At 37.2% G+C, this 27907-nt stretch overlaps 1 protein-coding gene across 1 annotated transcript in view; it reads left to right on the top strand.

Moving 5' to 3' along the window:
* Positions 1 to 24925, top strand: part of UBN2 (ubinuclein 2) — a 44103-nt gene extending 19178 nt beyond the window's left edge. The window contains exons 5-17 of the mRNA XM_039700914.1: positions 1174 to 1286; positions 2309 to 2807; positions 6080 to 6150; positions 6837 to 6966; positions 8298 to 8416; positions 9056 to 9169; positions 10477 to 10620; positions 13885 to 13935; positions 15439 to 15481; positions 16152 to 17684; positions 21622 to 21868; positions 22605 to 22694; positions 23651 to 24925. Of these exons, the coding sequence (XP_039556848.1) occupies positions 1174 to 1286; positions 2309 to 2807; positions 6080 to 6150; positions 6837 to 6966; positions 8298 to 8416; positions 9056 to 9169; positions 10477 to 10620; positions 13885 to 13935; positions 15439 to 15481; positions 16152 to 17684; positions 21622 to 21868; positions 22605 to 22694; positions 23651 to 23700 (3204 nt within the window). The 3' untranslated portion in view covers positions 23701 to 24925. The remainder of the gene's footprint in view (positions 1 to 1173; positions 1287 to 2308; positions 2808 to 6079; positions 6151 to 6836; positions 6967 to 8297; positions 8417 to 9055; positions 9170 to 10476; positions 10621 to 13884; positions 13936 to 15438; positions 15482 to 16151; positions 17685 to 21621; positions 21869 to 22604; positions 22695 to 23650) is intronic.
* The last annotated feature ends 2982 nt before the right edge of the window (positions 24926 to 27907 follow it).

The following is a 27907-nucleotide window of genomic DNA, read 5'->3' as shown; positions in this document are numbered from 1 at the left end:
TTGTGGCTCTTGTATTAGCATTCAGTAACTAACTTAAGAGTGTCCACAGGCTGTCCAGTCTTGTAAGACTAAGCATCTGTTTAGGCAACCTGACAAGTTGTGTCCACCCATCTTGAACTGACAGATGATTCTGTAATTCTGTAAGAATTTTATTACACAAGATGAGACCTTAAATTCATCAATACTGTTCTTAATGATTTTGCACAAAGTTTGCATGATATGAAATTGTTCCTAATATTGAGGATTTTAAACCAAATTTAACCATTAAACCATATTTTAAACCAAAATTTGCACAAAGTTTGCATGATATGAAATTGTTCTTAATTTAACCATATTTAACCATCAAACCATATTTTAAATCAAAATAACCTGTTAAAATAAACTGAGTTAATAAGAATGGCTATATTAAAATTATATACACAATCTTTCCAAACAGCATGCTGTTGTATAAACTTTTGCAAGTTACAGTGAATGCAAACATAATTGCAATATCACATTTACAAGTTGCATGCTATTTCTGACAACTTAGTGCTTCCTGGTCTCCTTTTTTGCTATATAACACTTAATTTAAAGGTTCTTATACTGACTGTCACTGGTATGCAGGTAATGTTCTTTCTAGCAGCCTGTATGATGCTACGGTTTTGATTTGTGACTAAAATGGTGTTAACTACACCAGAATTTTGCCTGTTGCTGCCTAATCCTTGCACAGTCTGAAGGCTTTCTGTTTCCCTGCCCTGCACCCTCAGATAATCTAAGGATGGGTAAGGGAGGGGAGGCAGGTGGATCAGCTTTGTTGTATTGACCAGCAAAGATGTTTCATAGTGGTCAGCTTCACAGTCAGCAATGGAGCTTTGGTAGCAGAAGAAGGTGCAGGAATTCCATCTTCCAAGGTAGCCATTGGCCATACTGGCTGGGCAGCAGTCTGCATTTACCTTAGAGTATTTCTCTTACTGAAAACTCTAAATTTCATAACTGTTTAAAAATTATTCATGATTAACAGTTGCCAGTAACTGAAATTGCTGCTAGGAATCCATTGTACCATTTGCCTTTACACACATTGGGGTGTGTTTCCTGGCTCTGAATTGGAAAGTGTAAAAAAATCCTGAGTGTTTCTTGCTGTAGAAGTCCTTTAGGGTGGAAGAATCATTGTTGTTCATTTGATCTCTTTTCTAGATAGCAAAGTTGAAAGAAAGTGAAGATCGTGGAATGAAGAAACGCAAGCGAAAAGATGAAGGGACAGAAAAGGAGAAGAAGCCTCGGAAAATGAAAGTTCCTAAGCAGTTGGGGTAGGTTTTTTTTTCTTTATAAGAACCCTTCAATTACATTTGAGGTTTGACTTCTAAAGACTGTGTGCCACAGCAAGATCATTACAGCTCTTTGGAATATTGTACTTTTAAACTGTAATTAATATTGTAGATATTTTGTCTCAGAATTTGTGTGGGGTTTTTATATTACTCAGTCCTATGGACTATATTTTTGTCCTCTGAAACTTTGCACAAGGAATAATAAGGAAAGACAAATCACAGAAAATAAATTTTGAGTATTATGAATAGCATAAAGCATCATACCCAACATCTGAGCTAGCACTAGGAATTGTATATTCAAAGGAAAAATAATTTTCTTCTTATCTCTGTTTCTCATCTGTAAAGCTGTAAATACAGTTTAATTATTCTTCTCAGTAGTTCTTACTGACTTTGTGCTTTCCTGAGTTCTGAGGCTAGCATAGAAAGATTAAGGTGATGGGACTAGGTTAGGTGGCTGCTAGAAAACTATTGTTGAGTGGATGGAGGCTGTTTTACTGTGAATATTCACATCAAATACTGAAAATTTATTGACCTCATTTTTCATCAAGGTGATGAATTGGTGGAATATTCTCAGTGTAAGTAAAATATAGATTTTGAGCCTGCATTTAAAATTTTTTTAGCAATGAAAAGAATTTAATGTATATGCTGTACAGGCAACCTGCCACTGTTCAGCAGTCTTGGGAGGCAAATTTAAGTACTTTAGTATTGTAAATCTGCTATGAGTTGTAACACTTGTGCCAACTTCTCCATAATGAAATTGAGAAGTCAAAATGAAATAACCTTTGCCTTAATGTGTAGAAAACATAACAAATCAGTTGGAGAACATGTAATCACATGGCCACCTAAGGTTTATGGTAATTGATAAAATGGTCTGAAGATGGAAGCAGGAAGTACTTACTTCTTCCCCCTGATAAATTTTAATTGTACTAAACTTTGAGTTGTGTTGTTAAAGGTTACTAAGGCCTCAAAAGTCAACACTAATGAAAGATTTCTTTCCTCTACAGAGTTATGGCCTTAAATTCACACAAGTCTGAGAAGAAGAAAAAGAAATTGTATAAAGACTCGCTCTCTCTGGCTGCCATGATCCGTAAATTTCAAAAGGAGAAGGAAGCCATGAGGAAGAAGGAACCTAGTCCAAAACCTCCAGTGACTGTTGCAACCTCTACCCCTAGTAAAATTCCTTCCTCCTCTCTCAGTGCAGGAAATGATATCTCTGACTTGAATCTTAGGATCAATGATCCTGTCCTCTCCATTTTTGGTAGCACAAATGAACCTGAGCTCCTGCAAGAAACTGAAAGTGCCCTGGAGATGCTGGGAGACATTGACTTTGACAAGTTGCTCGATGGCACGTCTGATGGCAGCCCGGTCTCTGAGCTGTCAGGAGAGAATGGAAATGTCACTCAGGCAACCTACACCTCTCAGGTCATGACACCCAAGCAGGTGCCTGCCCTCCCAGAAGGTCTGCCTATGCTACTTGAAAAGCGCATTGGAGACCTTCGAACAGTAAGTATGAACTCGCTGGTAGTGGATTGCATTCAAGAATCTGAGAGAACAAGGAAGAACAATTAGGACCTTGAGTGTCATCCTTGAATTGCTGGCTGAAACTTTAGAAATGAAGACTTGATGTTAATGGCAATCTTAAAGGCTGTGTTTATACTCTGATGAAAACGGGCAGAGATGATGAAGGTCAATTGTTTTAGCAGTGTTTGTTTCATATTGGAAACAGGGTTTTCTAAATCGTCTGTGTACGATAACTTGTAATGTTCATTTATTTATAGGTTTTTCTCCATAATGGAAATACCAGTGTTATTTTAACTTGAAGTATTTGATAAAATGGAATGGGTGTTTTCTTACTTTGTAGGAGTTTACCTGAAATGTGACTGCAGCTTACAGATCCATGTATTTTGGATCCAGGTTTTTTGGCTTTAACTTGTGAGCTAAAAAAGAAAACAAAAAAAAAAAAAAAAAAAAACAAACCCCACAAAAAAAACAACCCACCAAAAAAAACCCACCAAAAAATAAAACCCAAGTGAAAAAAAGCCACCAAAACCAGAAACCACCACCCAACTACAAAAAGCAAACCAACCAACCACAAAACTGAAGTTTTTGTTCTGGAAGGTTAGAATGGACTCTGAACTTCTTAAATATGGGATGAAAGATGTTAAATTACCAAGTTATGAATATTCCAGTAAGTTATTAAAAGGGATCAGAGCTATTAAGGTATTACATACTCCTTGTTTCAGTTATGGATGTTATCCAAAGTTGAGAATAAATTTGTTGCTTGTTCAGATTATGATATTAAAGCTTTTCCTTACTTAGAATAAAGTGCAGCTTTTCCTTATTTAGTATAAAGTGCAGCTTTTCTTTACTCATAGTTAACTGCTTTTTCAAAACTTACTTCCTTTTTTGAACAAAAAGAAAATAATTTGAACAATTGCAGAGCTTGCGTTGCTCTTACCTGTATAGAAATGTCTTCTAGTTTTCTTATTTATTTTTAAACATACCGAGCTAAATACAGCCAAGGAATTCATATTTACTGAAGTGAAGGAGCTTCTGTCTGCCTTTCAATATGCAGGTTAATTTTGCTATGAATCAACAATAAGCTTCTAGCAAAAGTGCAGAAATGTATTAGGCCAAAATTCAAGAAGTGTTAGTGACTTACCCCAGGTTAATTTATGTTACTTCTCTGAATAACAATCCCAAACCAGTTGGGAGGCATCTTTAATTCAGTGGCTGTTGGAAAACGTAACTCCTCACAGAATCATAAAATGGTTTGGGTTGGAAGTCCCTTTGAGATCATCCACTCCAGTCTCCCTGCTGTGGGCAGGGACACCTTCCTCTAGACCAGCTTGGAACTCTTCCATTTTTGACAATGTCTTCTGAAAGCTTCCTGGCTAAGTAGAGGAAGTTTAAGTTTATACTTGGGGAACAACTAGACTGTATGTTGACTTAAAGATTGCAACTTCCATACCTCCTGTAAATTGCAATCAGACATCTTCTAAAAAGCACTAAAAGTGATAGTATTTTCAAATATTTACTGGACCCTGGCAGCTTTAGATCTCTTTAGCACAAAGGAAAGTTTATAAGCTGTAGGAAGAAGCCTATGCTCCATGGATGGAGTATAATATATCAAGATTAAAAAAATAAGATTAGAAAGCCACTGACTAAAGGCAATAAAAACTTCCTGACTTCCTTTGGCAGATTCATGTGTTCTAGTTCCCCGTGTGGGTTTTTCTGTACTACCATCACAGAAGGCAATATTGTATACAAGCAGGAAAGTAAATAAAAGGGTTTTTTTTCTATTTTGAAGGTCACTGTCAAGATAATCACTCTGGAAATAAAACCCAACCATAGTTAGTAATAGTGATGAAGTTTTTGAATCTGCCAGTGTTGCTCTCTTTAAAAGCCAGCAATGCTGTCCAGCATAATAGAATTGTCTTTCAAGGTCTCTCTGGGACTAAAATGCCAAAGGTTTTTCCTTCTGCTTTATATAAATCAGATGATAACTCTAATCCTTGTGTTCATTAGGTATAAAGGTACTAGATGTAAGGCTGACTTATCTTTTTGGTACCCTATCACTTTGTAAGCATCTATAACCTTTCTGATTTTTTTAGCAGGACAAATGCTTCAGTGTTCTTAAACAGCTAGTAGCATCCCCTCAGCAGCTGTATGTATGGTAGAAAGCAATGAGTGGAATGCAGTCCTTGCAGGAACTTAAACTCCAGTATCAGTGTTCATGACTGAAGTGATAAAGCATTCACACAATGGGCTACCTTACAGCTTTGAGTGTCACACTCTTTTCCTGTGTAATTCACACAGGAAGAGAGGGAGAGTTCACAATTTTTAGAAAACACTCTTCTATCAAATTTAAATGGGTCAGTTAAAAGAGCAAGAACAGTAAGTATTTAATAGTTTAATAATCATGTTAACACTTGGACATATTTGTAGTTTTTAGTTCTGTTGTTGCAAGTCACTGTGGGTTTTTTTAAGGGCACTTTTTTTCGACTTCTGAATTTCTGCAGAGCAGATGTACACTAGAGAAAGGTTCTTACTGTTTTTTGTAAAATGGTACAGGGAATTTGCTTTGTCCTATAAGCTGTCATTCCTTTTGGGAGAAAAAGGAACTAGGTGATAAGAACAAAGATAGAGGGATTCTGTTTGTTGATGGGAATTGCTGGGTGATCAGTAAAAACTTCTGATAAAAAGAACAAAAATACTGAAGATACAGTCTAAAGATGGCAAGAATGCTGGACAGCTGCAGAAAAGAGGGATGAGGTATTCCTCTAGCATATATAATCCTGTTGTAGAAATTGCAGTGAAGGTTTGAGAGAAAGCTGGAAAGATGCAACTGGATGAGGCACATAACAGGTAGAAAAACATGGAGTAGAAGTGTGTTAGTTAATGCTCTTGCCTTCTTGCCCTGTCAAACAATGCTTCTCTTTTTAAAACAGAGATAGTAGAATGTTGTTGGTGGTGATAAAGCATCTACAATTTTGTTAATGGTTATTCACATGATGAATGTGTTAACATCAGTGATCCAGGCAGATCCTAAACAGAATGATTGTCTGCCCTAGAGCAAGGTGTGTATATTTGAGTATAACAGTAATAATCCTCAGTTTTTGCTAAACAGCTGAGAATAGCTTGGTTTTCATTGTTTTCTTCTGAGTAATGTTTTCTGGGAAATAAGAACATGATGTGGCTGTGAAAGTAAAGATACAAAGATCGTTGGTTCAAAATACTCTATGAACTTGAATGCTTTTTTTTTGTATTTTTAGGCTGCCAAGATGTTTGATGAAGAAGGCAGGAAGAAGTTTTTCACACAAGACATGAATAATATTCTTCTGGAGTAAGTGCTTATCTGTAGAACCTTCCCTTTTTGGAAAGGGGGTGCAAGGAAAAGTACAGAAGAGGAAGTATTATTGAGGTTGTTCCAACAAATCCCTTAAAAGTCAATGAAGGTAGATCAGTCTATGCTAGTTATTAGCTAAAGAGACTCATATGCATACAATTCCTGTCATGCCTGTCTGTCTTTATCCAGTGCAAAATGTTTTGTAGTGCCCTGGTCATTGACTTCATGTGTAAAATTCAACAAAATTGCCTTTATTTACTCCTGTCTCCCACTTTTGTTACTCAAAGGCCCTTCAGCTTTCTTGAGGGCAAACACCAGTTTTTTTCTCTGTAATCTTCAATTAAGGGTTTAATATAGAAAGTTCTGTGTTCATAATCTATGAAACAAAAGTAATCTCTAGAATACTGTCACAAAGTGTATCAATTTTGATTCACAGTGGTGGGTGTAAACTAAATTTGAATGTGTACAACATTTCTGGGCAACTACATACATGAATGGTTTTTTGCCACTGATTAGGACTTCTTCCTTTTTATAAAAAATCTTATCTGAAAATATCCCAAGCTGCTATTTTTAGTATGCATAGCTAGAATATGCTGTGCTTCCAAAGCTTCCTTAGGTTTTTGTTCAGATGTCATCTTTACCTTGGAGTGTGTGTGACTGGGTGTCTCCTGTTGCTTTGTCAGTATTGAGCTGCAGTTGCAGGAGGTGAATCCTGCCATCCGCAATGGAGTGTACTCACACCTGGAGGCTTTCGTGCCGTGCAATAAGGACACGCTGATAAAGCGCCTGAAGAAGTTACACCTCAATGTCCAGGTAATGATGGGGACAGGAGCTCCAGCAGGAGTCAGTTATATGACAGCAAGGAGGACTGGCTGCAGCAGAGCAGTAGCCACGCAGCTTTGAATCAAGAAAAATGTTTTGGATCAATTGCTAAATAAGTTTAAAAGCTTCTTTCCATATACGTGATATTGTCACTTCGTTAGGAACAAATTTTTTAAGTATTTCAGAGTCTTTAGTTGAGAATGAATTGCTTTCATCTTGAAAGCTGGAAACAGGCTATTAAGGAGTGTTTCTGCTGTCATCACTAAGTATTACCGTAGTCATAGGGTACATATCAAAGCAGCAGAATTAGAAAGCCACAGTAATAATGGTTATGATAGGCTAAAAATACGTACTTTTGTTTTCACTTTTGTGTCAAGAAAAAAGGAAGGCTATGTGGATAATAGATGACCCAGCCTGTATTATTTGTTCAAATTTCCTTTTGTGGCTAGGTCTTACAAATACTTTGTATGCCATTTTCAGTTACTTTTCTTTTGAAGATTGTTTTCCTGTTGAATAGAAAAGTTATCTGTGATCTGAAGTACCCTGACTGGATTCTTTAGGTAAAATGCAGGACAAAATCTTGCAGAGGATCTGAAGATGAGTGCAGAGATTTTGGTGCTTGGTAATAAGGCAAACAGATTCAAATGGTATTTCTAATCAGATAAACACAAAAGAATATTCTAGTTCTTTTCAGTAAGCAATTAAAATTAATAAAGTCACAAGGTGACTTCAGAAAGTGAATTTAAAACATGTAGCAAAGAGTGTAGTATATTACCTTAATGCTGGAAATTCTTAATATTTGGAGACAATTTTAAATACATAGTCCTTACTTTTCAGGTACATATAGTGCATGTAATAACAATCTACTGCTTGGATAATATAATACAAATTTGTATTTTTTCCATTACCGCGGATGTTTTTATACCACAGCTTCTGGAGACCTGATTAATAGGCTACTTATTTGCAAATGTTGAGATATTGATTGGTCAGTTTATTTCACTTTTTCTCCCTTAAGTTTTATTCCCTTCCCTATTTTAATTTACAAGCATTATTTAAAGAGATCATGTCATAATGTTTTGGGATGTTCATGACACATTTATTTGTGACTATCTTTTGTTGTTTCTGGTCTCAAGACATACATGCATTTATATAATGCTGTTGCACCTGACAGGATTCAAGTGCCATGTAGAAATGTCTGTCACAGTCCATAAATAGTACTGGGAATGTTACCTTGGGAATGATCCAGAAATTTTCATGAGACTATCTGAAATGCTCTTTATTTTACATCTAATAGGATTATTTTGGTACTCCTCTTTTGACAGGATGACCGCTTGAGAGAGCCATTGCAGAAGCTGAAGCTGGCTGTCAGTAATGTCATGCCTGAACAGTTATGCAAGTATCAAGAGGACTGTCAGGCTCGCAATCAAGCCAAGAATGCCAAGTAGGTTATTCTGGAGGCTGTGCAAGACTATTTAGAGCCCAGCTGGAAGTTTGTATCCATGTTGTTTACTTCCTTAGCTCAGAAAATCACTCAGCTTCAGTTTAAGGGTGTCTTTTTTTTAATTGTACAATATACTTAATTTTGTGTAGGTGTTATTGTCTGACATCAGAGAGAAATTCCATTAACTGAGTGAGGTAGGTCTTGATAGAAAAAAATAATCTGAAGGATTACTGGTTGATTCCTAAAATGGTAGATTAATGGAGGAGGATGGTGTGTTGAGGTTATTGATATATTTTGTCCTTGTTCATGGTAATTGTTTCAATCATAGTTAAATAATTTTAGACTTGGAGAGGTATTAATAGTTTGATAAGTACCCTGCCAGTTCCCAGTAGAGACATATTGCTTGAAGCTTATAGGGACATCAGTGAAAGCATCTGTGTGTCCTTTTCATTTCTCTAAGAACAAGAAAGCAGTGGGGAGAGGGAGATTAAACTGTTTGTCCTACAAGGAGGTGTAGCAAAAATCTGAAAATAGGTTCTCTGTGGGTTATTTTTTCCCCCCTAACACCAAGAATGACACTCCTTTAAATATTTAGTCTGTGTAGTATAGTTCTAAAGAAACTAATTGTTCCAACTGTAGGTTGCAAGCAGAAGATGAACGAGAAAAAAATGGATCAGAGGAAGATGATGATGAGAAACCTGGAAAGAGGGTTGTTGGACCCAGAAAGAAGTTTCACTGGGATGACACAGTGAGGTAAGACCAGGAATTTTGACTGACTTTATAAAGGGATCTCCAAGAGGGATGTTATTACATGACACTGTTGAATAAATAATTTTCCCAGAATTACATCTTGGAGAAGTTTAGAAGAGTGTTGGTGTTAAATAGGCAAACTGGAATTCTGTAATGGTGAAACACCACCTTCTTTAGGAAGGAAAATCAAAACTCAAAAGGAAAATCATCCTATGTCCAACCCTTTCAAGTTTCACTGCTTGTTTTTCTGCTTTATCCAAATACATGAGAATTTTCTGACTCCAGGACTTCTTTAGGCAAAGAACAGGTGTGTAAGCAATGTTATAACTGCTTCCTACCTTTCTAGGAGCACATTACAAATCAACAATGAGCACTAGAGATTTCTGCCACAGGAGGATAGGCCATCAAGATTGGTGATATTGATTTGGCAAGCCTCCCAATCCAACAACTAGAATAATGCATTAATCTTAACCTCTTCTGTTCCCTCTGAACACAAATTCTTTTTCTCTCAAGAGTAGCACAGATTCTTATCTGAAGTGATCAGATACTAGTTTGGTTTCCTAGAACACATTTTTCTGAAAACCGAGATGACTACTATTTAAATAATCTAGACTTTTAAGCAAGCACATCTTTCTAAATCAGTAGTTTCTCATGCGAGATCTAAGGTAATTTTAGTACAAATGTGAGTGTGTGTATATATATGCATGTATATATTACTAAAAGGGATTGGTGGACTTCTCTCAATGAGTCTTTTAAGTATGTGAAGACAACAGGGAAGAAAGCTTCATGAAATACATACAAGCAGTACAGCTTGGACTGACCTGGAGGAGATACTTAAATCTGTTGCTTTTTTTCATTCAAGAGGCTCTGAAAGGATGATGTTGCTTATCTGTGTGCACTTCTCTATTTTTAAGAACAAAAGACAAAATCCCTGTCAGAAAGAATCCTCTGTTGAAGTGCTCAGTGTAGAATGGATTTCATTTCCTTTCAGACAAATCAGTGGTCACTGTGAGCAAAGTGAGAGGAGATGTTCCAACTATGAGAAAACCACATAGAAAATGTAAAACAAATTACAAAATGATAGTAGGATGAAAATAAGAGCAATAGAGTCTGGAAATGGAGAACTGACAGTGGTAGAGCATACCACCTTGTAGTAGCAATACTTTGTGCAGTATAAACTTAGAAAAACACAGTTGGAACTGAGCACTTCCTACAACTATCAGTAGACAGCAGCCTCAATTTCTTAGCCTTTTTCTGCTGAGCTTTTGAAAGGACTGTGTCTTTCAATATATTTTTGTTTCTTTTTGCAGGTCTCTGTTGTGTAATCTTGTCAAGATCAAGCTGGGATGTTATGAGCTAGAGCCAAATAGAAGTCAGTCTGCTGAAGATTACCTCAAAACCTTTATGGAAACAGAAGTGAAACCACTTTGGCCTAAAGGCTGGATGCAGGCAAGGTAAGATAACTGCTTTAGGTATGTACTCATTTTGAAGTTAATGATTTCTTCAGTTCCTATTTATTGTATTACATTTGACTCAACCATGTACTATTGATATTGGTTGGAGCTTACGAGTATGTTTGTGAAGCCGGAATAGTTTAGAAGAACAAATATTTTTCTAAAATGAGTTTTCTGTCTTGTTTGTAAGCCTGAGAGTGAAAAACCCACTGTTTTGCTTGGACAGCTATTTGCTTTTATCATCTCCTAGAGACTGAATTTGCCACCACTTCTAATGCAGGATGAAGCTTCATTTGAGGAGAAGGGTGGGAGGGTAACAGATTGGAAAGTTCTTTGTGATACAGGAAGTGATAATGATCTGGAAATCAATTTTGCTTGTATGTTGGAACACTGCATTATTGGACTGCTCACACAGGCTTTAAATTATAGGCTAGAATTTCGATGGCAGTGTTCTCAACAGCCTTAAGATTCTTGCTCTCCATTTCTTGTTTGCAGTTGGGATGCTCTGTTTTACAGCAGTTAAAAATACACCAGTTTCTGTACTTGCTTTTTACAGACATAAGAAGAAACAACTACACAAAAGCAAGGGAGAAATAAAATGGGAGCAATAATAAATTGTTTTGAAACACAGGTTTGGCAGAGATTTCTAATGGTTGGGAGTGAAAAAGGAGCAAGTATGGTTTGGCATGAGTTCTTTTTTTCTGTAGCACCCATTGCAAAAGATAATTTCATCAAACCTCAACCTGATTGTAAAAGCTAAATGATACAACTACTCAACTTGTTCATGAGTACCTTGATTTTAGTTTGGTCAAATCTGTATCAAGCTGTAAAATAACTGTACTGAGATATCTTAGAACAGTCGGTGAAAAAATAGCTGGTTAAATAGTAACAGAAGGAACAAATGAAGTTTTATACTTCCTGGCATAGAGCTGACTTTTTTTTGTTCAGTGATTTAGTTTTTTGTGTAAGTATGCTAACGAGTGAAATGTTACCTGTTAAGAAGATTTTTTTGAATTAGATTAGACAGAGAATTCCAGTTTAGTTTAAGAATGGAAGATAGAAAGGTCACTGATGATAGTGGAGAAATAGTCAAGAGATAGTGTGAGATAATTCAAGAATACATAGAAGTGAAGCATGTTAAAACTTTGAATTGGAAAACCATAAGGCATACAGTTCTCTCCTTTCCATTGGATAAGTCTGCTGAAAATTTCCATGAGTTCTTAAACTATCCACACAATTCAACAACAAAAGACAAAAACTAAACAAAAAACCAAAATGCCCTCCCAAACAAACCAAAACCACTAACAAACCAAACAAACCCCAACAACTGACAGATCATAACTTCCTTGACCAGCAAGACTTCATTTACTAACTGGTGGTTTTAGTACCACAACGATTTACAAACTGTCCTGTATCTGCTGGTGGCACTGCTGCTTTCTGTTAAGGAAGTGATTTATTATAATTTGTAGGCAAACAGGTTTGCATGGAAAGAGGAAAAGAAAGTATTTCCTGGAGTCTGGCAGTGGTAATTCCTAATACAGCGCATAATTTTGTTGGGATGTTATGTTAGGGATTATGCTGAAGGCTTAATTTTTTCATTTTTATGTGGCCTCAATTGAGAAGGAACTGTATAAACTCAAAAAAGAAATTAAGTATGTAATGCTAAAGCTGGTCTACTGACCATGTATTTTTTAAGGAATTCTTACTGATCAGAGTAGGTCTACAGTACCAGAACTTTGGGTTCAGCTTAGAAGAAAAATTTCTTGCACTTTCAAAGTTAACTGTATTTAATGTTTCTTATAGCTTTATAAGGAAGGAAGAGGTAAGGTATTGATCATAACTGGAAATTACAAAATCCAAGGATTGTTAAGAGTGGAAGGGACGTCATATACTGCTCTGTCCTTTCTTTGTACCATGTCTGATTTCTGTCCTTTTATAGTACTTAAAATTTTGTCTTTAACCTTGAAGGATGATGCTTCAAATTACTGGAGCCTGTGATTAATTTTGAATTTCATTTCCAAATTGAAAAGGTTAAGGAATGGATAAAGCACCAAGAAAGAGGTGGGAAGGGAAATATTCTGAAGCAGCTGTATAGGTGGGGAGGTGGCACATTAAACATGTAACGAGGAATGTTGGTTTTGCTCCATGGTGTTCTTCATAGGTGTTCAATAGTCTCTGATGGAACAATGCAATACAGATTTGGAGGTTACTGTGGTGAAGAAAATGTGAAAATGGAGCTGGAAATAGAATCTGAGAAGTAAGGCACTGAAGTGTAGTGAGAGGATCGGTGTTTTCTTACCAGATGACGTGAGATTTTTAGATATTCAGATTTTTTTGTAATTATTGCAGCCCTGCAGGTTGTATTATCAGTGGTGAAAAGCTCTTGTTTAGACAGCTGTTCATGATGTGGGCAGTGTCAATGTGATGGCAGTGCAGTAAGAAAATGTTGTCTCTCCTAGTTTGCCTATGTGGAAACAAGGAAGGGGACCAAGTTTTCATTGTCTGTTCATAGCTGCACCTGAATAGTAAGCTGTGGGATAGATACAGGTCAGCAATCATTTTTACTTTCCACTTGGCAACTAAGGAGCTGAAAACATTGACAAATCTCAATAGTTGCCATGCTTTTATTCATACTGGCTCCTGCCATTCCTTGGCTCTGTAGTAATATGTGTGTGTAAGTCTAGTGTAACTGAAGTCAGAGAAATGATACACAAGAGCCTCAAGTTTTCCTTTTATTAAACTTTCAAAAACTTTTACTAAAGTTTATTCAGTACTAAAAGTACTGAAGAAAGCTAGAAACAAGCTTGGCTACTGTGTCCAGCCTTTTATAGTCTGTGCTTTAAAAAAACCCCACAAGAGATTAATAACCACAAACCCAAGCCTATGGATCAGTGTTTTGGACTGTAGTGTTAAGAGTTTACAATCATCTTTTATTTTATGTTGGAACTATTTCATTAGTCTTTGAGGAGAAAATATTCAAAGTGTATTTCTTCTGTCCAGTTGAAGGAAGTAATATTCCCTTATGTTGATTTTTGCTTGGCTGTTTACTGAGGTATTTTGAGCATAAACGCATATTATTATTTTTTTAGATCTTCTGTTTATGGATGCCAAGACCTATACCACGAAAGCACTGCAAAGTAATCATTAGCTCCCTTGGGGACAGATAATCAAATGCTGGTTCTGAAAACCAAAGGATATTTGGTGCTCCTATGCTGTTTGTCACTGTAGAATCATTTCATGTTTCTTTTCTCACCACTCTTTTAGGATGCTTTTTAAGGAAAGCCGAAGTGTTCACAATCACCTCACTTCTGCTCCGTGAGTATAATAAGGACAACTTGCTTTACAAGATCTTTAGATTGTGCAGAGCATCTTTTCTCATCTTCCTACTACCTGTTTTAGACAGAGGGAAGGAAAGGGAGGTATTTTGGGATTTGTTTGAAGATACTTACAGTGATGCTTATAATCTTCTTTAATGCTTTAATTTAGGCATATAACTGTAACGTTCTTGTGGCATTATATTTTAACTCACTTGTGAAGTAGCAAGATAACTCCAGGGGTATTAATTCTTGAATTAATACCTTTTACTCAAAGCATTACACACTGCCTAAATTTTGACATCCAGCCTATTAAACTGAACTCAGACTGCAGTACTTCCTGCTTTTTTCTTTTCTCAAAAATATCTCTAATCACAGAAGTCTGTGTATCTTAGTGGGATTTTATCTTCATATTCAGACAACACTATGTGCCTCTCAGGAGCTGTCCACGTTCAGTCAGAATTCAAATAATAAAATATCTCATATCACAGAAGTCTGTGTATCTTAGTGGGATTTTATCTTCTTCATATTCAGACAACACTGTGTGCCTCTCAGGAGCTGTCCATGTTCAATCAGAATTCAAATAAATTTTTATGACTTTAAATAACACCCCAATTGCAGCTACTGTGATAAATATGATTAACATAGGATATTTTTCTACATAACAGCAAAACTGAGTCATGGTCCACCTACAGTAAAGTCTTTTTTTAACCAGGTGTATTTCTAGTTGCTTAGGAAAGAATCAAAAATTGCCTACATGTAAATCTATTGATTGCCCTTGAAGAATTTTAACCAGGTGTATTTCTAGTTGCTTAGGAAAGAATCAAAAATTGCCTACAAGATATAAATCTATTGATTGCCCTTGAAGAAATCAAGTGTGAAATGCTGAACCTCTTAAGTTGAAGCTGATAACTAATAATCCTTAATGCTGTCCTTGCTTGTGTAACTGCAGTTTGTGTATGTTGCAGAAGAAAATCTGACAGTTTGCTAAATTACTTCTTTCAACAAACAAATTAGATACAACTGTTTTAATAGTTGATAAGCAACAAACAAGCATCCTCCTCAGGGACAGAAATGTCAAAGTAAAAAGTGAAATTATATTGCTATTCTAGAAGACTTCCATATAGAGAAAGCTCTGATAAGTAGGCAGACTCATAATATTATGAGGCTGAAATTAATTGATATTTTGAAGTTCCTCTAAATCAGAAAAATAAAACCAGCTCTCTGGATATACCCTAATCTATATGTCACATTATATCATCAATTCAATTGATTTTGCAACTAATTTACACAGAGATACATGACCAGAAAAATTAGTTGATAGTGTGCTGTTTTTCTTTCCCCCTATATTTTAAACCATTTTTCATTTCAAGGTTGTTTTATTATTAAAGCTGGACTCCTGTAGCCATCATTCTAGTTTATTGGGGTATAATCAGGATAACACTTAAAATGAAAATGCTTTCATTTTTGGTCTTCTGACGCACATTTATCCCTTCTGTTTTAGGGCAAAGAAGAAGGTGATTCTGGCCCCTAAACCCAAAGCAAAGGTAAAAGCCTATTAAGATATCTGAATACCCACTTCATGGTCCAGTGTGACCATTTGATACAACCTGTTTCTGCCTCTGATCCTGAAAAATTCTTGCAGAAGGTTTGTCAGGCAGTGCTTATTGGCTTGGTGGTGCATTACTTCAGAGAATGTAGTACAAAATACCTCTGTATAGCTTTGCCACTTTAAGCTGTATAGTTTTTTGACTATGAAGAGGTACTAGTTCCAGTGATGCTTCACATTTTTGAATGTGTGTTTTGTGTGTTTTCAGTTTGTGTTAAAATTGGCAACACTGGAAAACAGTGTGGTTGGAAGGATACCGTAGTATAGAGGTCCTCATTTGACATGACCAGGTGTTGTCTTAATTCATTAGCAGTTTTACTAAGTGATCAGATTAGCTCTCCTATTCTTCACAGCACTGGTTGTTCTTCACTGTATGGGATGCTTTTAGTTATGTGGAGTAAGAATGCTAGATTTTTAAATCCAAATATTGAATTAGCACATGTTGCTCCAGCACCTAGATATTGTAAGTATCATATTAATATGAAAATTTCAGTAGTAGATCTTTGGTTTGTCTGAATTTACTGAATAAAAGTATTACACTAAAGATTACCTTAAATCAGTTTCAGAAAGACTATTAAACCTGATGTTTCCTATCCCTTCATTTTCAGGACTCCAGTCCAAAAAAAGAACAGAAAACCTGTATGTCTTCAGTCAATTCAAGTTGTGCTACTGTACTGGGTTCCAGTGCAGCTGTGTGCGCCCCAGCCAGCTCTAGCTGCACAGCAGCTCCAGAGACCATCTGCTTGGATGACTCACTGGATGAAGACCTCTCTTTCCACCCACCCTCACTGGACTCTGTTTCTGATGCTCTGGCAGTTATCAATAATGGTGCCAAGGGATCACCTCTTGGGTCCACCATAGACACACCAACATCCAGACCTCGCCCGGGGCTGAGGGAAGAGAAACTAGCAAGCATTATGAGTAAGTTGCCTCTGGCAACTTCAAAGAAAGTAGAGCCCGCTCAGACATCCCATTCATCAAGTCTCATTGCTGGTCACACAGGGCCAGTACCAAAGAAACCCCAGGACTTAGTTCACACTGGTATCTCTTCAGGCCTTATTGCTGGATCTTCAATTCAAAATCCCAAGGTTTCCTTAGAGCCTTTGCCAGCCAAACTACTTCAACAAGGACTACAGAGGTCAAGTCAGATCCAAGCTGCTTCCTCCTCTTCTCAGACTCACGTTTCTTCCTCTAAGACTCAAGCAGCTATTTCCACCTCCTCTCAAAGAACCAAGGATATCTTGGTATCATCTGCTGAGGCTCAAGGTGGTACTTCCTCAGCATCACAAGTGACAAAGGTGCACCAGCATTCAGCTGTACAACAGAAATACGTATCTCCCTTACAAGCAACTATTAGTAAATCACAGACCAATCCTGTGGTGAAATTGAGTAGTAATCCCAAACTCTCTTGCTCATCACCAGTCCTCAAGGCTCAAGATAAGTCTGTAGTGTATCGCCTGCCTTTGTCTAATCCCTCATCCGGAAGTGGCTCTCAAGTGTCTCACCCACTGGTTTCTCGGACAGCATCCAGCACCTCTACCTCTAGTAACTATTTAGCCAAGGCTATGGTGTCACAAGTTTCTTCCCAGGGTTTCAAGCCTCCCTTCTCCATGGCTGCCTCTCCCAAACCTGCTGCCTCTCCCAAGCCCACTTCATCTAAGCCCTCTGTGACACCCAAGCCCAATGCATCACCTAAATTTTCATCCAAGTCCACCTCATCCCCCAGGCCTGCAACAACACCCAGTTCTTCCAGTTCAAGTGCACTAGTTTCCCAGAGTAGTCACTCCAGCAACAACCCCCTTCATAAACAGACCAGTGGTGTAAATATCAGCAGGCAGTCTCCCACAGTGAATTTGCTGTCCTCTAATCGCACCTCAGGCCTTCAGCCTGCAAAAAACCCTCAGGCTTCTTCAAAATTGCCCAACTCTTCTCCTTCTGGAACTGTTGGTAAAAATAATCTGGGTGGAGTTGGAATGAATGTACCTGCCAGCAGAGGCAGTAACCTTAACTCAAGTGGAGCTAGTAGGACTAGTCTGTCTGGGGGAGCAGGAAGTGGAACACAGGGTGCTACTAAACAATTGTCAACTCCACACAGACCATCTTCTGCCTCAGGGTCTCCAGTTGTAGCAGCCAGCGTGCAGGTATGAATCAAACGAGTTTACATTTGAGCCTTACATGAATGTTTATCACATTTATTTTGTGAACATTCTTAGTGTATTTTGTCTTGATTGGTAAGTGTCATAAATTTAATTTTTTACCTTTCTAAGCATAATGCCGATACTGATGAAACTATTTCATACTAAAGAATATGTGTTTCCAGCTGATGTGAAATGCAAGGATCAGGGTGGAACAAATCCTCACTGTAAACTGTTTGTTGGTCTATACTGTGGAAAAGAATTAACTTTTTTCTTTAACAGCACTAGAAAAGGTAAGCTTTGTGACCATATTTTCAGGGGATGTGATATGTACTTGCATTATTTGATTTGTGTTTTATATAATATTTACATATTTGTGATGATGCTGGTCACGTAAAAGGTGTCTTCATACATTTGTTGTCAGGCTTCATGATTAACCTCAAAACTAGAGTTCAGTTGCCTGTGGTTGAGTGTAATTCAAGACTTGTAATTAACACTAGCAAGTGCTTTTCTTTTATATTTGTGACTATGTATTTTATTTTGTAGGACCTAGTTAAACTGAATGAGACACCCCATTAATATATAAATACCCTAGAAACTGAAAGCTTATACTATCACTAGAGACAAGACAAATCAAACAAAACAAATCTTTTGAAAATACCGTTGTTCTAAAACATATAAACCTGTTATTTACCCAGAAGACAAGCTGCTTTTCCAAGCTGTGTTCTTCTTACTGGGAATGCTTAATTGTTGAGATAATTTGATGTTTTCCTCTCTCTAATGCTCTCTATGCTGAAGTCCTCAATACTTAAGAAAAGTAGTATTGCTTTGAATTATGTTCTTGGTGTACAGCAAATGAAAAACTTAGTATTATTCTGAACAATGCACATTTTTCTTGCATGGGAGTTATGTATACTCTACTTCTGTCAATATTTTATAACCTTTTCGTTTACCATCAAATTCTTCTTAATGCAGTTGAATAACAGGAGGAAGATGATTTTTACATGACACTTCTGTGGTCTTTTATCCTACTGTACTGAAACAGTTAGCAATAAAAGTCTGGCAGGCTCTGACACAGCATTCACTTATTCTGGGTGCTTTGAGTGGCAAAAAGATCCACAGCTTGTATGCTGTGTACAGGCCACTGAGGAACCACATAGGGTCTGCAGAAGAGCTGAGCCAAGTACAGTGCAGTTTGAGGACTCTTGAAGGTGCCTGGAGGAGACAAAAAGGGCTACAATGAATGGACTGGGAAGAGAGTTGTTTCTTCCTGGTGCAATCAACAGAATTCAGTGGATGCAATGGCTGTGATGTAGAACAAATGTGAAATGGGGTGGTAGTGCTTAATGATGACTGAGAAGGGAAGTAAGCAGTGTTGTGCTGGATGATGAGGTGAATTCTGGTAAACCCTCCTGTAGTTGAAGACAAGCAATATTTTTGTTAGAAATGCTGATCACCCGAGTAATGAATTTTTGCCACAGTCCTACTGAAGAGCACTGAAGTGTGGGGCTATGTGGTGAACAATCAAGTAACACGAGTCCATAATGTAATACAACAAAATAAGGTGTGTTGGCATATAGAAAGGGGTAAATCAGCTAAAGGCACTGAGCGGCATAAGGTACCACTAAAATAATTATTGGGACCTTTCATGTGGGTTTTTGACACTTCAGAAATTGCTTTCATAACCTAAAAATGGTTCAGAAGAACAGTATGAGATCAAAGAAGATAAACCATGGAATAAGGCTGTTGTGCACTGTGAAGCTTAGTGAGTGGAGTACATTCAAGGAAAGATTGGAATTAAATTACCTCCCAGTTCAAGTACACTAAAGGGGAAGAGATTTGTGATCAGAGGTTTTTATTTAGCTATAAAGGTGTAATGGCTGACTGCTAAACCAACATCATTTCTAGACTAGTTTTTAGGAACAATGTACTAAGGACTTAGTTGCTCCTCTTAAAACTTTACATAAGCCTGAAAGTGAATCTCCTTTCTTTTAAGGCCTTAGGGATTTAATTCCTATTTGAGATGCTATTAGAAGATGAGAATGGTACCTGCATTGTTCATTATAATATTCTGGTCTGCTTACATTAAAGATGAAACTAGATTATTTCATGTGATAATGAAGGTGTACTTAACTAGGAAGCTTCCAAGAAATGTTTCCCTTCTTTCCACTGACACAATTTTTTCCTCCTTTCTGACTGACACAATTAAGTACCAGAATATACCTGCTGAAGCCTTACAGAAGTTACATCTTAAGGACACAAAGCCAAAGAGTACATGTGTGGTTTCCTTAAAAAGCTCTACCTGCCATTAGTACTGTTGAGCAGATTCTAGCTTAGACTTCTAAGGATCTTAATGACTCAGATCTACATGACCAGGATGAACCCTTTTAAGAATTATTGTACTTGAGTTAAATAGAAACATCTGAACTGCAGTTCCTTTAGGCTGTGCTCTGTAGTTCTTTTCTTCACTGTACTTCTCCTTTTTGAGTGAGTAAGCAAGTTCTTGGCAGAGCACTTTTAAAGAGTTTTGAGGCATTTTTCAACAAATTCACAGTTGCAAAACATTACTGTATTGCTTTTATTTTGTTGCCCTTTACTAGATTACGCAGACAATGAACAGTTGTCAAATTTTTGTAAATGAGCTTATTGTGAAATTAGTAATTTTAAAGGCAAACGAGAATAATAGTGTGTTGACACTTTTCATTCTTTTTTTTTTCTACCTGTGGGATAAAGTATGTTGTAGAAGTTGGTACCTTTAAGATGACCAATATAAACACTTGCTAGGAACATCACCTGTAGGTAAATGCCCTTTACAGGGTCACTGTTTTAAAATACTGTTTTGTCATAAGAAGAAACTGTCCTTTCTTTAGCTGCTTTCATCAGAACATCTTAAGACCAAAACTGGTAATAAAAATTTTTCCATGCTAGGAGATTTCATTACTTTGCTTTTTCTGTAAGTTGTTATTAGAGAACTCGGTGAAATGTAGTTTTCATTTTAAGCTCATGTGTTCATTAAAATGATTCTAAGTTTTAGTTTCAGTAGAGGCTTACTTGTAAAAATGCAGAGATTTGAAATCCTATTCTGTCTGAGTATTTTTAATTCAAATAACTACAATATCTGAGTTGGAGTCTGATTCAAAGTGCTTTCTATACTAACTGTTTTGTAGTAGATAATTAGAGAACTGAATATCAGCATATGAAATTACTGTATATGCAGTGAAGGCAAGATTGTTAAACAAGAATGAGCTGATCTGCTATTAGAGGAATTAATGCGATTTGGGAGCTGTTGTAGCTAAAATGTTCTGACTAATCTTGCATTTTTATTTTAAAGCTGCAGTGAATTTAACTTCCTTTTGACATTTAGAGTGGAGAGATTTTCCTTTGCCTTTTCCTGACATGTGCATACATACCTTTACATAGATATATATGTATGCATTTTGCTAACCTGACTTCTTAAGTTTGGGGATTCTTACATATGAATCTTAATGTTCAGAATTCATTGTTTCTCTGCAACCTCTTTAGAAATAATGTTCTGTTAAGACCCAGATTTGGAAAGGGGAGAGGTGTAACACAGTACTTCATAAGAACTTCAGATCTTGGATAAATTCATATTAATAACCAAATAGAAGATACTGTATTGTGACTGTAGACCCAGTGCATAATACGAAAGGAGATCAAGGAAATTACCTGTAAGGCTGAGAAAAACATGATACATGAACCACACTTTTATTTCTGAGTGTGCAATATAATTGTGCTTGCTTAGCGGATGAACACTGGGAAGACTTCCTGGGTGTGGATAAGTGGATATTCATTAATAGTGTAATATACTTCTCAACAGAACAACACTTAACAGAGAATAGTTGATTTTTATACCCTTAAAGAATACAATTCAGATCTTTAAAAATCTTGAAGTACTGCTTTTTTTTTTTTTTTTTTTGCATAGTCAACAGCAGGAGCATCGTTACTGGCTAATGCCTCACCTCTGACTCTCATGGCATCACCCCTGTCTGTGACCAGTCAGAACGTGACGTCTGCACCATTAACTCCTTTTGGGATGCTGGGTGGCCTTGTTCCTGTGACTGTGCCCTTCCAGTTTCCCTTGGAGCTGCTTGGCTTTGGGACGGACACAGCTGGAGTGACAACCACCTCGGGATCTACCTCAGCGGCTTTCCACCACAGCCTAACTCAGAGTGAGTGGAATTATGACACTGCTATAAGGAAAGATGCATCCTTAAAATGGAAATGGAGTAGGGAAGCAAAAAAGTCCTGAGACACTTGGATTTGGTTCATGAAAATCCCTACAGGAGAATAAATGGGATTCCTTCACTGGTAAAAACTTTCTTTACATAATACCTAAGTGTTATAAATCACCTTTGATAAGCTTAACTTCAATGTTATATTCATGGTATTTGTTTAGTTTTGAATGTACTTTTTTTGGGTTGACTTCTAATAGCTTATTTTTAGAAGGAGTATAGTTTAAAAGTATTCAAATGTCACAGTTCAAATAAGAAACTTAATATGGTGATTCCTCAAAGTAGCCTTAACTCAATCTCAGATATCAAACAGCTCTCTTATGAAGAACTATCAACCAAGATGGCATTTACTTTTTCTGATTGCTTATAAAGAAGCTATTTGTGTTCTTAAGCCCTATAAAATGTTGGTCTTTCTGCCAAACTAAATTATATGAAGAGTTGCATCCCAGTAGCAAGGCACGGTCCCTGCTCTGACTTTTCACTAACTATATTTGAATAGGTTTGTCTTTGTTGACTTATTCCAGCCATCAGAATGCTATCAGGTATTTATTCTTTGTTGTGGAGATAAGCCTGCTACTACAGCTACACAATAAAAACAAAAACTTATTTCACAGAGACTGCCTCTCTTCTCAAGATTTATTTTTTATCTTCGTTCTCTCTTTTTTTCCCCCAGACTTACTGAAGGGTTTACAGCCAGGTGCTCAGCATGCAGCAACGCTGTCTCACTCACCTCTGCCTGCTCACTTGCAGCAAGCTTACACAGGTAAAGACATTATATAGTTCTTATTACTTATTTTTAACTTAAAAGTTGTATTTCTGCCTTAGAGTGAAATGTAATATACACTAGTACTTAATTTAGAGAAGACACAACACAGGGACAAACTTTGGGAGCAGATGGCAGAACTTACTCTATTGTAGTAGCAGTATTTTGGAACTGGAATGATTTTTTTTCCCCTACTTCAATGTCGGGAACAAAAAAAATTCAAAAATTCCAATACTTCAACAATTCTAGAAACTGAAGTGTACAAATTCAGTGAGTGGGGAAAAAAGGAATAGTACTTAATGGACGCTAACATGATTGTTTATAGGCTGCATAAAGTTTTTTTTTCCACTAAAAATTTTGATTTCTCCTTTGAAGGAGAAACTGACCTTCCAGCTAAAAGCTTTTTTCATGTTTCTTATAAGACTATATTCACATGTGAATGGTGGGATGGTTTGTTAATGGAATGTCTGCTCTCCTTAGGAATTATATGCTTGATAGGAGATACTTTAGTTGAGAAGAGAAACTTGAAGCAGAACATTTCATTTTTCTGTTTGTAACACTTAGAGGAGGAAAATTTTCAGAAAGCTTTAGAAAGTGCAGTTTAGAGAGTGTACACCTTTCTTTGTCACCTGTATGTGTTTTCTGGAGGGCAGGAGAGGGAATAGGAAGGGTGGCAGCAGTTTGGTGGGCATTGTTCATTCTTTATTTAAGAGTTCTTAGTACCAAAAAATTGGGCAGTGTTTTGGTATGAAGCTTGATATATCAGGTTTCAACAAGGCCATTTCTAATAAATGTACCACAGAAAAGATGCAAAGTCTTCCACTCAGTAAAGACAATGTACTTTTTGGTGATGCTAAAGCTGAACCTGCCAAATTCCTGTAACTACTGTAAGTTACAAAAACAAAAGTTCACTCATGCTTTTATTCTTCTTTTTTGTTTCTGTCTCTCATCTACAGATGGAGGCCAAAGTAAAGGGGACACTAAGTTACAGCGGAAAAACCAGTGACTTCTGGACAAGCAAGGGAGCTGAAGCAGTTCTGGTTGGCTGACAGAATCTGCCCAGTTGGGAAAGTGCTTATTGTCACAGGGCTGCTGTTTCTGTCAATGTTTACATATTCTGATCCTAAGCACTGTGGTGAGAGGAAGAAGAAAAATAAAACAATACTTGATCAAAGAGAGAAGGAAAAGGAGGACTGGTCCTCCTGGTCATGCAGACTGGTCATAGTTTGATATTGCCTAAAGAAACAACTTTTTTTTTGTCTGCTCTGATTGGCTCTTAAAAGAAATTGATCGTCAAACCCACAGCAGCACCAACATTTTGTTTCTGGGTGAAGTCCAATGAAAAGTGGAAGTGGTGAAAGGTGCTAGAATAGGTTTCTCCATTCATTGCATAAGGTGGAATCATCCACTTCCTTAGTGCCCAGTATAAGATTATGTGTAGGTCCTGAGTGTACTATGTGGTTGTGGACCAAAGGTTATGTAGAATAGAGATGGTGCTGGGATACTTTGCATTATAATTAAACCTTTAGACAAAAACAGTTTCTGATAATGGGCATTCATCCAGGTTTAGAAGGCTCTTTGGCTTTAGGGAGCCTACAGATGCATGCAGTCTCAATAGAGAATTGTCTTCAAAAACAGATCTCCTGGTACATCAATATGTGAGACACAGACTGTTTGATTTATTTTCAGGGTTATTTTTTGTAGTACAAAAGTTCTTATTTAAGGGAGGAAGGGGATGGAAATTCATTTACATGAAAACAAACCCACATTTTATTGGTCAGACTAGCATTTCTTTCCCACTTTTTTTCAGTCACACTAATATTTCAGTATTTTCATTTGTTAAACTTTCTTTTACCTTGTGCTTATTTGCTACTGGAAAGAGACTCTATTCATGTCTTTCATGAACCACAACCAGTTCTTTTCTCATTCTCAGGCTTTACCTTTTATCTAACTCCTCCCAGAAGCCATGCATTATATTGATTTGCTAGTTAAAGAAAGCTGATTGTGACCTATTCCAGAGTCAGATTAATACTGCTTCAGGCATTAGCCAAAGAGGAGTCGTTCAAAAGCGACCAGAGGTGCCTTCTCTTCTGGGGGCTGAATGGGTTGTCTCCAGCATTTCCAGCCCCTGCTGGCCTGGGAAGTTTGACCTGAACTCTTTCTTACGTGGTAGCACAAGACTGCAGAGCTGCCTTTGTTGTTTTGTTTGTTGTTTTTTTTTTTCTTTAATAGCAATACATCAGCCGGTTCACAGGTAAGATTAGGAAGCATCCAGCACGTGTTGCACTTTCGACACTAGGACAGAACTTTGTTGTTGAATCCCTTGAGCTGTCAGATAAAAGGTGAAAATGGCAGAAACTTAAATAAGTCATAGGGAAAAGGAGCAAATAACTCAGTGTGATGCCCTTCTCCTTCAACCCTGAAACATTCCTTTGACTAGAGATGCTGAAATTCTTAGTAGATAGTTTTTCTGGTAGTTTGACTCAGAGATTGAACCAGACACTACTGGTTTTCTCCCACCTTTAGAGAGACTTTGAACCCTGAATAATGACTCTTCAGTGTATTTTGCTAGATTACTTAGAGCTTGCAGGTTTCTTTTACATGTGATTTATTTTTCTTAGATCAGACAACAATTTCTTTTCTATTTAGAGCTCATTTTAATTTTATATAAATATATATACATAAATTTAAAATAATATATATTGTGTATTTAGTATAAAAATGTTGGGTTGAGCTCAGCAATAAATGTTTTTGCACAACACTTCTGTGAAAGACAGATTGAATTAAGATGCATTAGTTCATTAGTTTCACTCCACAGCATCTGCCAATTAAATGCTTTTTAGCTGGCACTAATGTTTTGTATGTGGTGTGTTGATCAGATAAGCTTGCATCTCTGTCAAGGTTTAGAGTTGAAACACAAATGCTATGTAGACCCTGGCATTAATACTGCACAAATTCTGTCAAAATACCATGAACTACTTAGAGTGCAAGCTTCATCTGGTATTTTTTTCTTTTCTCCAGGAAGGGTTGAAGGAAGCCAACTGTGTTTTTTGAGGCCCAACAGTTCTGACAGGATGTTAATTCTCTGAACTGTGTCAAACCTGACAACTTCACCAATGCATGTAGCTAAGGGAGTTGTGGCAGTGAGCCATTGGGCAGCAATATATTTAAAGGACCCTGTCCTAAGAGAGTTCTACCTCTTCTGTGTTTTCCTCATCAAGGCATCCCATTCAAATTGTCATCTTTTGTCTTCATACTTACTGAAATTTTAGACTGGGAGACTTGGAGCCCTTTATAACTATGGCACAAATTTCCTTTCAACATTCCTTTCTTCCTGGAAGTCTGCTTCATCTTCAGTTGAAGAGTATCCTCTCTAAATCTTGAGGGTAGGAGTAGTCCTACCTCTGTGTCCTAGTGAGCTTCTCAGTCTTGGGAGATGAGTAAACTAATACTTATTGTGCAAGTAGATACTAGGATGATGAAAATAAAGATGACCATGCATTGTTTGTGACATCAGTTCAAACAACCCCCCCAGCAGGCAACACTTTTCAGTCATTATACTCCTGTTAGTCATTATGCTCCTGAGCATCTTTTGAATGAACAGCATTGGGGATGGGGACCTTTACTTGCTGTTTTCTATTCTCCTTGGTTAAACCTAGCAAGGCCAAATCAAAGGAAATAATAGGGTGGTTCCCAGAGACCTTTGCAGGTAGCATAGACAGAATGGGAAAGATTATTGCAACGTTTGAATGCAAAATTAGGTTCATGTTTTACTATTTTCTGCACAGCAGCTCTTCTGAGGACATTTTCCCTCCCCCCAGGTTTTTACTACTTTTTAAGGGCCTTTGTTAATAAATAAACTGTAGTTGTACATACTAAATAAACCCTCAGTATTCACAAGCAATAAGAAAGCCAAGTAGAGCTGTCTTTTCAGGCAGCAGGGCTGAACTTGGTTTGGGGATTGTATATGAGCTAACGTGTCAAGCTCTCTGAAAGCCCCAAACAAATGCAAGCAATAACTTCAAACATAGGTTTTAAATGTTGAAACTCTCTGGGTAATATTCCCTGCTACATGATCCAAAGTCCCAAAAACCATGGTAGCTATGTGAAATCATAAGAGACTCTCGCAAAGAAAGAAGGCAGGCTAGATGAAAAACAGGCTGCAGAGTTTCCTCATACCTTGGACTATTACTGCAATGTTCTCCCATTCCAAGACACAAATGGCCTAAGTCACTTTGTCCAGCCTTCTCTGTCGATTTGAGAAACATGTCTAAATACTGATCAACTGAGTCACAAGTGCAGATGCTGTGGGTTTCACATCTGTTTTCTGCTAATCAGAAGAAACTTTTAATTACTTGGGTTCTGCTTTGTGTTTGAATCTGGTCAATGTTGTCTGATGCATGGATTTAGGGGTGGACAGGCGCTTAAAAGCCTGTTCCTTCCTGCAGTCCCATCACCTGACCCTTCCTCCACACTCCTTCTCCACTTGGTGCAAGACCCTTGAGGACATGAAAACAGAGAAATCTGCAACTCTCCCAAGCTGCCGTCAGTTGTGTGAACCAGTAACCCTCTGGGAGTCACCTTGGACTCCAACTAACTTTATCACATTTGCTGCTACATTCGTAAAATGAACTTTTGGCTGTATTTATTAGCAGATTTTAATCTAGTTTACAGGGTTTTTTTGTTTTCTTTTGATTAGTTTTTACCCACGGTTGGATTAGAAGCGTTCGGGTGTTTGGGTTGATGGGTTTTTTGTTTCAATTTTTTTGTTTGTTTTTGAGTGAATTGGTGAAAGCACAGTGGTCCCTCTTCTGCTTTTGTTCTGGATTTTGTTTTTTTGAAGATGGCATTGCAGGGAAAACCTACAGCCAAGCCAAACTGTGGAAGGCTTTCTCCCACACCTAACTTTCATATTTTGCTGAACTGGGGGGAAAATCATTAAAGGGACACTTTTTTTTGTTTGGGCTTGTTAGTTGTTTTGTTTTTGTTTTTTCACGAAATGAACCAGAAGGTTAAAGCATTAGGCTAACAACTGATTCATTAACACTTTATGCAATTTTAATTTTATAGAAAAGTTTTAAAATGTTGGTAGACTTCGACTGGTCCAAGCTCTGGTGAAATGGCTGTTACCCTTCATGACTTACTTGATTCAGGCCTTTGTCCTTTGTTTAAGTGCCTTTTTTTGTTTTGGTTTGGTTTTTTTTATTTTATTT

Source organism: Passer montanus, unplaced genomic scaffold (assembly GCF_014805655.1).
Source record: "Passer montanus isolate IOZ18808 unplaced genomic scaffold, ASM1480565v1 scaffold146, whole genome shotgun sequence".
Lineage (NCBI taxonomy): Eukaryota > Metazoa > Chordata > Aves > Passeriformes > Passeridae > Passer > Passer montanus.
The sequence above is the reverse complement of the archived record's forward strand: the minus strand, read 5'-3'. Positions and strand labels throughout refer to the sequence as shown.